This window comes from Camelus dromedarius, chromosome 7 (genome assembly GCF_036321535.1).
Source record: "Camelus dromedarius isolate mCamDro1 chromosome 7, mCamDro1.pat, whole genome shotgun sequence".
In the NCBI taxonomy this organism is placed as follows: Eukaryota; Metazoa; Chordata; class Mammalia; order Artiodactyla; family Camelidae; genus Camelus; species Camelus dromedarius.
The window spans coordinates 60,756,401-60,768,463 of NC_087442.1; the positions used below are offsets into that span (position 1 = coordinate 60,756,401).

General features: G+C 33.6%; 1 protein-coding gene across 5 annotated transcripts in view; it reads left to right on the plus strand.

Moving 5' to 3' along the window:
- Window positions 1-12,063, plus strand: part of SGCE (sarcoglycan epsilon) — a 64,688-nt gene that overhangs the window by 21,150 nt on the left and 31,475 nt on the right. For all 5 annotated transcript variants that reach the window (XM_031454919.2, XM_064487563.1, XM_031454917.2 and 2 more), the window contains 2 exons: window positions 4,909-5,031; window positions 6,726-6,883. In XM_031454919.2, coding sequence (XP_031310779.1) covers window positions 4,909-5,031; window positions 6,726-6,883 — 281 coding nt within the window. The remainder of the gene's footprint in view (window positions 1-4,908; window positions 5,032-6,725; window positions 6,884-12,063) is intronic.

Consider the following 12,063-nt stretch of genomic DNA (forward strand, 5'->3'; position numbering starts at 1 on the left):
AGTACACTGTGTCAACTAGGAATCAGAAAATATGATACAAGAGGGTCTCTGGGTAGCCATAATAGATGTGGCAAATGTAGGCTTCTGTTCTTCACATCTAGCAGAGCCTTGCATGCATTGAGACGGCACAGATTTGTTCTTACTTTAACACGCCAGTCCACCTCATTTGGTAGTCTCATTTCTAAACCTGAAGCAGATTAATAGCAGCAAATTAGAAGGGAAAGAGAAGCTGTTAGAGGAAACATACTGATAGCGATGAGAAATGACAGCTGACAACTTATCTACAGATGAGAAAACAGAAAATCTATAAAACACACAACCTTAAAAAGCATTAGCAGAAGGCAACCCGCTAGCGCTACTGCGATCGGTAAAAGACAAGGTGACCAAACAGTCCATAAGGGCTTCGCTGTATAATAGAGCAGGGTGCAATAATTGGTGTGCCAAATGATGATCTTAAACCATCATGAAAAAGGACCGACCGCTGAGTACTTTAGAAAACTAAGCTCTCTGAAATGTTTCCTTCCTTGGGCTTCCTAGTAAATTAAGATTTTACTGTATACTCTTAAATCTCAAAATTTAGAAAATGATGATATTAGTAGATCTTTTAAAGTGATTAATTTGTTGATAAAGCATCTATGAGAGAGAGATACACATTATAGGTACCTACTAAAGGTCACCTTGACGTGAATACCGACAATACTTTATGACTTAAAGATTTCAGAGGAGGAAGGCTTTAAGATATAAGTCTAGCTGAGACTTGCAGGGTCTCACACTCAGCAACCAGTGTATCTTTATAGTCATGTACTTGTTCTTGCTGATGCAGAAAAAGGGCTGGTAAGTGTTCTCTGGACTTTTTTGTAGAGAGTGGACTGTATGTGCCTGTGCACGTCTGTATGCCATTAAAAATAATCATTGTAGTAATTGTGATGTGATATGCTATAGACTCATTAGCAATGCACCACCACAATCCTTTCAAAATTTGATGTTTACTAAATACATCCAGATTTGTTTTTGTTTTTAAGTAATTATAAATAAGCATACAAATGCACACCCTCATATTTTCATCTCCCATAGGGAGGAGACTTCAAATGGACTATTAATAAAGGAAGATAGGATGCTATTTAGCTAGCATGAGGTCCGATTTTATTGCACTGCCATCACCGTCTGTTACTTGGTTCTTGGCTCTCTGCTGTCACATAATGTACATCGTTGAAATGGTCTGCAGTTTTTATGCCTTATGACTAAAACATGGAGAGAACAGTTTTGCGAAAAGATTTTGGTAGCGTGGTAACAAGGAGCATTGGAGCTGCATTTAGGGAGGGTGAAATATTATCTTTGCCACTTGCCCACATACCCTTTTGCTCTTCTCAACTCAGATATATAATTTTTCCTTAAAAATTCTGTTATTTATGACTACCTGTCTTCAGTTTTTAATCTTTGCAAATCTAGCTACCCTTGTTGTTTGAAGATGATGTCTTTGACCCCCTGTGGGTCGGACTTTTTGGTTTAATTGTTTTGCCCATTAATGGTGATGGATTTTCACGGATTTAGCCACACACTGGTTTCCAGTTTCGTTTGTATCCAGTGGCATGCATTTGCAGAGGTAATGGATTTGCAGCCGTAGACGATTGCAGAGCCATGTGATGCACAGAGCTGCCAGACAATGTGACCTCAGCTTGATTAGCATGGTGAGGTACACATGTATATTTCAGAGACTGTTTCAGAGATATGTATTTCAGAGATTTTTAGAGTGTTTAAATTTGATTTTCAAGACTTGCTTTTAGAGAAAGCAATATGCTTCAAGCTTACTGTTTGTGAGTACTACTTAGACACATGTGAGTGCAACACGTGTTCACTGTTTAGTATCAGCCTTTGTTGGTGTTAGTGCAAACTTATTAGTATTATTTATATAACTCATGTTTAGAACAAGAGCCTATAACTTTGAATTCTCTGGCATTTGTTGTTTTCAAAAGGAAGCTAGGTGGAAATACTGCCCAAATAGCCGCTGTTGAAGAACTATTTGTTTTCCAAGTAACAAATGGGAAAGGTAAGGCAAAGGGTACTTCTCTAAAATGTTGTGTGGGTGCTTATGATTTAAACTGATGCTGCAGAAAGGAAATATTATTTTCACAAACAAAACATATTGGCTTAGTCATTTTCCATTTCTAGATGATGAATGTGTCATACATCTGTATCATGTTTTTCTTAAAGTGAATAGCATACTATACTTAAAGTGAAGCAGGCTTTACTGTGGAGTTGCCAAGGTAACTGACCAGCAAGTATGCAGTTCAGCAGATTGCAGAAAGGCAATTGAGTACACATGAATAAAGAAATGTGCATGTCATCTTAAAGCCCAGGAGGGCCATGGTAGATTGTGGTTTGGCTCTGTAGATAGTAGAAATGTTTTCTTTATAAAAACAGAAAGTGAGATGTTCTATGCTAGTCCTTGAAGTGAGGTGATAAGCAGTGACACGTACCCTTTTTTGGTTCCATATCAGGCCCTGCTATGGGCCGTATAGAAAATAAAATCATTTCAATATTATTTAATATGAACAACCTTTCTTTTTGATTTATAAGCTAGCTGTTACTACCTTATGGTAGCAAAAACGAAGGGAGACCGTTAGTAATTTATAATGTAAATAGAGGATAACCCAGAAACTGCTACACACATATGAGAATTAATTTAAGTTACAAAACTGAAATTGAAGCTAAGTATTATATATATTTAGTCCTCAAACATGAGAGCTGTGTTTCCCTCTCCAGTGCTTTGTACTAGAATGTATTCATCCATTCAGTAGGCATTTATGAAATTATTCACATATGCCAAACACCTTTTAGGTGCCAAGGAAATAACATAAGTGAATAAAGTTTAGCGCTGGACTTCAAGATGTTTTTAATAAACCCTAGAAAGAGTAAATTATATAAGCTCCGAAGAGTTTCCTTTACATTATTCAAAATATTCCTGTGCTTTGGTTGTAGGGTTGTGATCTAGAATTTAAACATGATTATGTATAGAATGAGACAACTTCTCAGCAGGAGTTCACAGTGCTCCATAATTTGATCTTCTTCCCAATTTTCCTCCCCCTACCTTAAATACATCCCAGTGTCAAGCATCACTGGCTTAATTCCCTTTCTTGAAAGGGCTCGACAGGATCCCATGATTGTATCTTGCATGTATTTCACCAGTGAAATTGCCCATCTCTGCATTTCAGAATCCTGCTAGTACTTTAAAAGCCTTGTTGAATTCTACTTCTTTTTCCAGATCTTTCCAGCCTCCATTGCTTCTCCCCATCTCTGCAGGTACTGCCAGAGCAGTTTGTATCCCTGGGATCATACCTAGTTAGGTAGGCGTTGGTCTCCCAAACCAGATGGTGAACTCATGAAAGACAGGGATTGGGTCTCCTTCATCTTCACATTCTCCACAGCACCTAGCGTTTAGGGGATGCCATGGAATCCAACTGGTGAAAAATCTCCAATTCTCATCCTCACTATTTTCCTATGATTCGTTCATTCTTGAATGGGACCATTTTCACAGGTGAGTAAGTTGTTCTAAGGTAGAAACTGGGTACTCCAAATGCCATAGGAAGATTGCGTTCAGATGCTAGTACAAAACAAGTCAGGAAAGAACGAGTCTCCCTGCATACCTGGTTTAAACCTAACTTGCGGCTTCCTTTCCTCTGCTACAGAGCCTTTGAAGTTGTGTTTTTAGTAGTAAAGCTATGGCTATGTGAAGCTCCAAGCCAAATATTTTAGTTCCATTTCCCATTTTTGGCAGCCATCCACAGAACTGCAGGGACAAGTTTTCACAGATAAAGAAACATTTTGTGGGAGTTGCTATTTTTATGCTGAAAAATTTACTGTCAGTGATTTTGCCATCCAGGGCTTTTAGTTAGTCGTGAGCTTGGAGTGAGCAGCCTTGAGTTCTTAAGGTTAATGACTACATTTACAAATCTATCAGTGACTAAGAGAAAGAACTTACCTGCTAGAGCTTATCTGTTTAAAAATTGCAGCCACTAGCCAAACAGGAAGATAGAAAACCGAAAAGAGATTGTAGAGGTGACAAGGGTAATGGCAGTAATGTGTTGGTGGAGATGATGATATCAGAGGAAAAACGATAGGTTGAAACTAATCAAACCAATTTGGTCATTTTAATGTACTCACATCATATATCTTAAGTAACCAGTGAATCATGAAATCTGCCCCATTTCACTTGAAGAAATGATTTGCACTGAATTTTATTATGTAACTGTTACTGCTTATTTAGGAGGTAGCATTATAGACTAGATTATATGTGTGAATTGTTAATTGTCAAGATCAGGTAAAGTGGAATAAATCACTTCTAGGAGAGAGATGAGGAGTAATACTCAACAAAAGAGTATCCAGTGCATTTTTATAAGAATATATGAAATTCACCTTACATAAATCAGTGGTGGTTTAAGGTCTGATGTGCTTTGTCTGGCAAACAGTTAAATACAGTGGAGGTTCTTACCGTTTAAAAAGTACTCTTTATACCTTGCTTTGAAAAAAGGAAAAAAAATACACTGTAGCAATCATATAGTTGGTCAGTTCTCATGAGGTATTTTGTTGGTAATAATTTCCATAAAAACTTACCAAAAAAGATACGATGGATGTCTTTATTATATAATAACAATTAAAAATATTAAATGTGCCTAATTCTGCTTACACAGTATTTGAAATGTCTATAAACACACCAGGTTGAGAGTTGTTCCACGTTTTGTCTTAAAACCACTTCCCTTTAAAACAAACTTCTTAACAATATTTTGCATGTTGCTTCAGTTTTCTCAGAAATTTCTACATAGTGAAACCTTTCTTCAGAGTGTAAGTGGATTATCAAAAGCAGATCTCATTATTTGTCTTTCTATCTCTTATCTTCCCTCTTGTTTTCAGTGTACACTATTTTCTCCAGGGTGCACTCTGACCGGAATGTCTACCCATCTGCAGGTGTCCTCTTTGTTCATGTTTTGGAAAGAGAGTATTTTAAGGGGGAATTTCCACCTTACCCAAAACCTGGTATGTTCTTGGTGGGGAAAAAAAAGTGGTTAATGTACTAAATTTTCTTTTTGCTCAGTGTGCGTCATCTAAATGATACATGGGCAGATATTTGTAGCATTAATTGAAATGGTCTGGATGTGTGATAAACTGATTGTTGCAGGATATTTTCCAATTTAAAATTAGAAATTTAATTACAGAAGAAAATAATTCATTTTTGAACTTTAAAAAAAGCATATTTCTGATTTCCCAGTCTTGAGTTTTGTTCTTCTGACAAATGATCTACCTGTATTCTCATAGAAATAATTGTAGCTGTACAATTGTGATTTTTACATATTAAGACTTAGAGTCTTACATAGTACATTGATTTTTAGGAAACTACATATGTTGTAGAAGATTATGAAATATGATATTAAGAAAGGGTTCTCAAGAAAGCTTTTACAATGTGAGATAATTTTATACAACTAAATAATAGTATAATGGAGATTAATTTTTCTTCAAAGTAATAGCAATTATGAAGTCTTACTTAATTTACTATTGGTTTAAATTATGTTATATTGGATTGTCACAAAAGCCAACAAATTAATGAGGATATAGAAAGAATAACAAGAGAAAAATATATTGTTATTATAACTCTTATTTAAGTAACAAATAAAAGTGAATTTTTTGAAAATTATAGCATTAGAATTAATATAAACATTATTTTTATGGATTAGATGATGAATAGCATACCTAACAACACTCATAAAATATAGTTAAGCATGTTCTCAGCAGCGCTCAAGAAAAAAAGGTGGTCTTTTCATCAATTATTTAAAAACTGTTTCCTTGTGAGGCGTTCTATGTTTGCAAAACTATACAGCTCAACCTTTTGAACAGCTGCTTCAACATTGGAGAAGAAAACATGTAGTTAAGAGCATAGTTTCTGGAGTCAGCCAAGATTAAATTCTATTTCAGCACTTAATAAGACCATGAAGAATTAACATGGAAAATTACATATTTCATTAATAAAATCAAGGCTAATAATAGTACTACTTTTATTGATATATTTGAAAATCAGATGAAATAAGGCCTGTAGAGGCCAGGCACAATAACAGGGCCAGGCACATGCTAGTCAAATGATGCTGTTATTATTGTTTATTATTAATAAATGTCATATTATTACAGTTCTTCTGAATTTGTAACATCTTTTTCAACTCATCCTCCAATGTTTTTAAATTGCATTATTTTTGTTTTGGTGACACTTTAAAAATTTTGAGATATCCTTTAAGATTAGTTTGATAGTGTTCAGAGTTTCATCAAAGGAAGGTTTCTCAAAAGAATGAATATACCAGAATGACTGGGAGATTTTCCTGAAAGGTAACTGTCTTATTGGCAGAACTTTTTCACTGCTATGTGACCAAAAAAAAAAAAAAAAAAAAAAAAAAAAAAAAAAGAAGAAGAAGAAGAGGAAAGAAAGAGAGAAAAGGAAGGAAAATTGTATGAATATACTTTTCTTTGTTTCATCAGATTTCTAGACAAACTAAACAACCAAAAGGATTGTTTTCTTTACATGAGGCCCTAATCTAAATTCCCAGATGGATTTTTTTTTTTTTGGTGTGTATTTAATTTGCTACAAATATAAGAAAAAAATTTAGACAGACATATTTTTATTGGAACTATCAAAGCAACGTTTGAAAACAACTGTCTCATAACTTGCTTCTGTGTTTCTTGTCTAGGTGAGATTAGTAATGATCCCATAACATTTAACACAAATTTAATGGGTTACCCAGACCGGCCTGGATGGCTTCGATATATCCAAAGGACGCCATATAGTGATGGAGTCCTATATGGGTCTCCAACAGCTGAAAATGTGGGGAAACCAACAGTCATTGAGGTAATTTACTTAGATAGAGCAAAATTATATAAATGTATATATATTATATATATTAATTTGAGTTTCAAATGTTGTAATTACAGTTATGTGGCAGTGGGAGTCAGTATTTTTGCATGGAAACACACTAGATAACATTTGGAAATGTACCATCCCTTTCTGTTCATTTACAAAGTTTTTTTGTTTCAGCTTTTATATAAAAAGGGGCTAAATTAGTGAAAAAAACAACTGAGACATTTAAAAGAAACAGATTACTATAATACAAATTCTATTGAAGAAAATGAATACAAACTTAAAAACTGATTCCCTCCGAATTTTAATTTCGTATGTCATGTTCATTCAAATACAGTCACTAAGCAGACATCTAATGAGCCCCTCCCATGTGCTAAGCTTTATGACAGGTGGTGGTAGGAGAATGATGAATGGTAGCTGTGTCCCGTCATGTCTTCAGTCCAGGGGTTGAAGCACTGGAATGGAAAGCCACACTTAGCCAACACTGACATAACTGTTATAATAAGAAGGTGCTGTTTGATGCAGAGTTGTAAGAGGGTAAATAGAAATTCACAAAGTAGAAGGAAGGCTATTTTAGGCAGAAGATACAGCACATCAAAATCTTGGAGGCATAAACAAAACCAGACGGTCTTAGGGAACTCCAAGTGTGGCTTGAGGACAGGATGCACGCCAGAGGGCAAGTGATGGGAACAGAGGTGTCACTGTTGCTAGGGGCAGATCTTTGAGGGCTCTGAAAGCCATGCTGCATGTTTAACCTTTATTTTGGAAATGGTGGTGTTAATAATTAATCAGATTTTTATCAGTACCTGGTTTCATACCTGGAAGATATTAGAAATTAAAACAACAACAAAAGCAATGATGACATTGACCCTTTAATGAGAATTAATCTTTTTAAAAAATGAATGAGTATAAAAGCTAAAAATGTTTCATTCTTTACTATATCCAGCAAAATCAGAATTATAATGGCAATTAATGACAGGAGAGTCCTACTATAGTTTTAGGCCCAGATGCCTTCAGGATCTTAAATTGGAATTTAACTGTTCAATTCCATAAGGATTTCCTGGTACTGACCAGGGCAGCAGCATAGGAACTGTTAGTGAAATTGTTGAGAGTTTGTACAGGTCCTATATGGCATGTTTTCTACCTGGTACAAACTCTCAAGGGATTACATCCTTTGAGTTTTTCTCCAAAGTCTTAATCAGCCATGGATTGTGGATATGAGCTTCCATATTGGCTAAGAGAAGACGGTGTTTCTTCCTTTGAGCTGAAGTTTGTATTAATGTGACTTTTCAATGATTTCTGTCTATAAATCTGTTTTTTTAAGATATAAATATGTGTAGCTATAAGTAAAAAAGTTATTTTGAGTTATTGTCAAAATGATTGTTAAAAATATTCAGGAAGTTATAAAAGGAATATATAAATGTAAGTTATCACATTGCTAGATTAAAAAAGAAAAATAGCACAATCACCCTGAAAGATGCAGAGAAAGCATTTAATAAAATTCAACACCTATTCTTGATAAGAAAAAAACAACTCTTAGCAAACTACGAATAGAGCTGAACTTCCTTAACCTGATAGGTTATTTACCAAAAATAATAGCAAATACCATTTTTAATGGAAAAAAACTCTAAAAGAATTCCATTTAAATTCAGGAACAAAACAAGAGTGACCCCCTCTACAACATCTGTTACAGAATATATTAGAAGTCCTATCCAGGGCAGTAAAGAAAGAAAAAGAAATTTTTAAAAATTCTTAAAAAATTAAAAAAATCAAAATTAAAAAAAAGTTTTTGAAAGGAAGAAATAGAATAGTAAATGATATGAAGAGTCCATAGATTATTAAAACCTTCAGAAAGCCTAGTAGTAAACTACAGCATCAATATAAAAATTTAGTTACATTTCTACACCAGAATAACAAGTATTGAGAAAATACATGTTTTTAAAACATGCTATTTTTAATAGCAACAAAAATTACAATATACTTAGAATAAATCTAACAGAAGATACTCAAGGTCTGTATGGGGAAAATTATAAAACTTTATTGATATTAAAGAATTCCTATGTAAATGAAAAGATCATTGGTTCAGGGATATGAAGACTCAAAATCATAAAGGCATCACTCTCCCCAAATTGATCTGTAGATTCAGTGCAATTTCAACAAAAATCTCAATAAGTTTTTCATGAAACTTGACGACTAATTCTAAAATTTATAAAGGAGATAATGGCTTAGAAAAATCAAGACAATCCTAAAGAAGAAAAAAGAGGGGAAAGATTTCTTTCCTCTCCAGAAATCAAGATTTATTATAAATCTTTAGTAATTAATCATAAGGTTGTATTGATAGAGGGATAAATAAATTAACCAGTGAATAAAATAGAGAGCCCAGAAACAGATCCATCTACATAAAAAGTAATGATACATGTCTAAAGAGATAGTGCCACCGATCACAGATTAGGGAAAATAAGGTCTGTTCATTGGCTGGTGCTCAGCTATATGGCAAACATAAAATTAAATTCTTATTTCACAGTAAGTACAAAACTCAAGTCTAGGTAGGTTAAGGATTTAGCAAAATTTTAAACTATTCTATGAAAATGTAGAAGAATATCTTTCTGAGTTTGAGAATAGGGAAGGATTTCTTAAATAACATCTAAATATTTTTATTTAAGAGAAGAGATTGATAAATTTTACCATATTAAATTTCTGGACTTCTGTTCATCAAAAGAAAACATTAAAAAAAAACCCCACATGCTGGAAGGTGATATTTTAAATATATATAGCTGACTAATTATAAGTATGTAGAATATAAAAGAGGACTCCTACAGTTTCAATAAGAAAAAGACATGAATAGATATTTCACTGAAAAGGAGACTTAAATGCCAATTAAGTAAAGACACTTACTTTCATCAGTAATGAGGAATATTCAAATTAAGACTGCAGTGAGAATTTTACAACAGTAAAATTCATTACCGTGGACGTGGGAATTGGCATAACCATTTCGGAAAAACTGAGTATTTCACATAGCTGAGTATCACTGTACCCTGTGATTGAGCAGCCCCACTTCTAGGTATACACGTAAAAGAAACACTTGCAAATGTCCACCTGAAGGCATGCACAGTCATGTTCATTGAGCAATGTTTGTATAGCAAAACACTGGAAACCCACAAAGCATTTGAGACCCAGGAGTCTCTAAGTCTGTATTGTGGAGTATTCACACAGTGAACATTCATAGCAACAATGAACCTAAGTTTGCCTGGCAACATGAACGAATGTTTTGAATGTAATGTTGAAAAAAAAAATTCCCAGAAGACTACATAACAGTTACCATTTTGATAGAGCTCAAAACCCAGCTAACTGAACAATATATTTTAAGCATACATGCATTTATAATAAAACTGTATTTTAAATGGCTGGGATGATAAACACAAAATCCAAAATGGCTGCTCTGGTTGGAGAGAGTCAAGGGGCTAGGATAGAAGAGAAACATATGTGTTGAGCCAGGATTCACTGTGGTTCATTACATCTAAATACCAACATAGAATATTAGGAATATGTATCAAGTAGTATGCTAAAGAGATGATGATGAAAACTTACATATCTTTCATCTAACACAAGTAGTGATTTATCTGTAAATAACTCATTTCTACATCCATGTATAATAATGTTTTCAGTATTTAAAAGTATTCCATTAATAATATAATTAAAAGATTTTAATTATATAAATCCACAATTATAAATACATTTATTCAAATAAATCCACAATTTGTTCAGTAGATATTTATTAAACATCTAAAAAAGATCAGCCACTATTTTAGAAATAGGGGATCAAAAAAAGCACATATGCATGCACTCCTCTGCTGTGAAGGGCTTCACGTCATGACGACAAGTAAAATTTGATTGAGGATATTAACAGTATTTAAATATCTCATTAGAAGTGATAGAAGGATTGCATTCTGTTATAGCTGTTAAAATTAAACATTAACTATAAATTCAGATAATAAAATTCTTCCTCCTGATTTATGAAAGGTTCTTCACTCTTGTGTAGCCTATGATTTAAAAAAAAAAGCTTATTAGAATTTATGAAATTTATAATAATGAAATTTGTGATAATCATGGGAAGGCTCACCATAAAAATATTACCATTAATTTGAAAATACCTAATCTTTCTGAGCATTAACTTTGAGATATTACTTCAAATAGTATCTAGTATTTTTTTTTCCATTGAGAATATTCTTAAGTTTTTTCCAGGATAAACTTCTAAAATCATGAAAATCCCCAAATGTTTTCTGCATTTTTTTTCTTTTGCTCTTTGTGAGCAATAGTGCCTAGTTGATTTTAGTGGCTAGTCTTAATTTTAGTGTTCAGTGAGAACCTAATTGATAATGTGTCCCAACAGAGAGCAGCAAAGAAGTCATTAAATCCAAAAGAAATTTGACAGATTATGGAGAGAGGTCTTTTAATTTTGTGGAATAATATGTTTTTCAGAATATATACTTTTAAATATTGTTAAGGTTTGGAAATTTTTATTCCAAAATTCGGGTTTTTCACTCTTCTCTCAAATAATATTTCTGATGGCTGTAATGTGTTTTATTTAAAGCTCATATGTGATGCTATTAAGGTCTTTGATACTTGTTCTTAAATATGCAAGGTATTTCTTTTTCAGTTTCAATCAGTTTTGTCCTGCACTCTCATCTCAGTGTCAAACTACAGCTGCAATGACTGCCAGAAGGCTAGTGCTGGGATGCTAAGACTTTTACACAATCAATTTGGTTTTTTTGGTTTGGTTTGGTTTGGTTTTTTTTGAGGTACTGCAGGCCTGAATGAATGATTTAATACCTGTTATAAGTTAATCATTCCTTGATTTTTTTTTTTTAAGCCGTATCTTGTTGTTGGCCTTTGCTTTGTTTGTTGTTTGCAGTGGCTGTTTCTGAGTTGACTTTGATGTAAGTTCATTGGCTCTGCAAACATTTACTAATATTGGACTCTGCAAAGGGATTGATTTTTGTTTTGAGCATGTGCCATAAGCTGCATAGATTGTGATTCCTCCTGCTTTATTTCCATTTTGAGATATGATTTCCAAACAGTTATTTTATGACATTTTTTGAGTGGTTGGTGTGCAGTTTAGTACTGAATGCAAACAATACAAAGATGTGCTGGTATGATCCTTAAGTTCCATT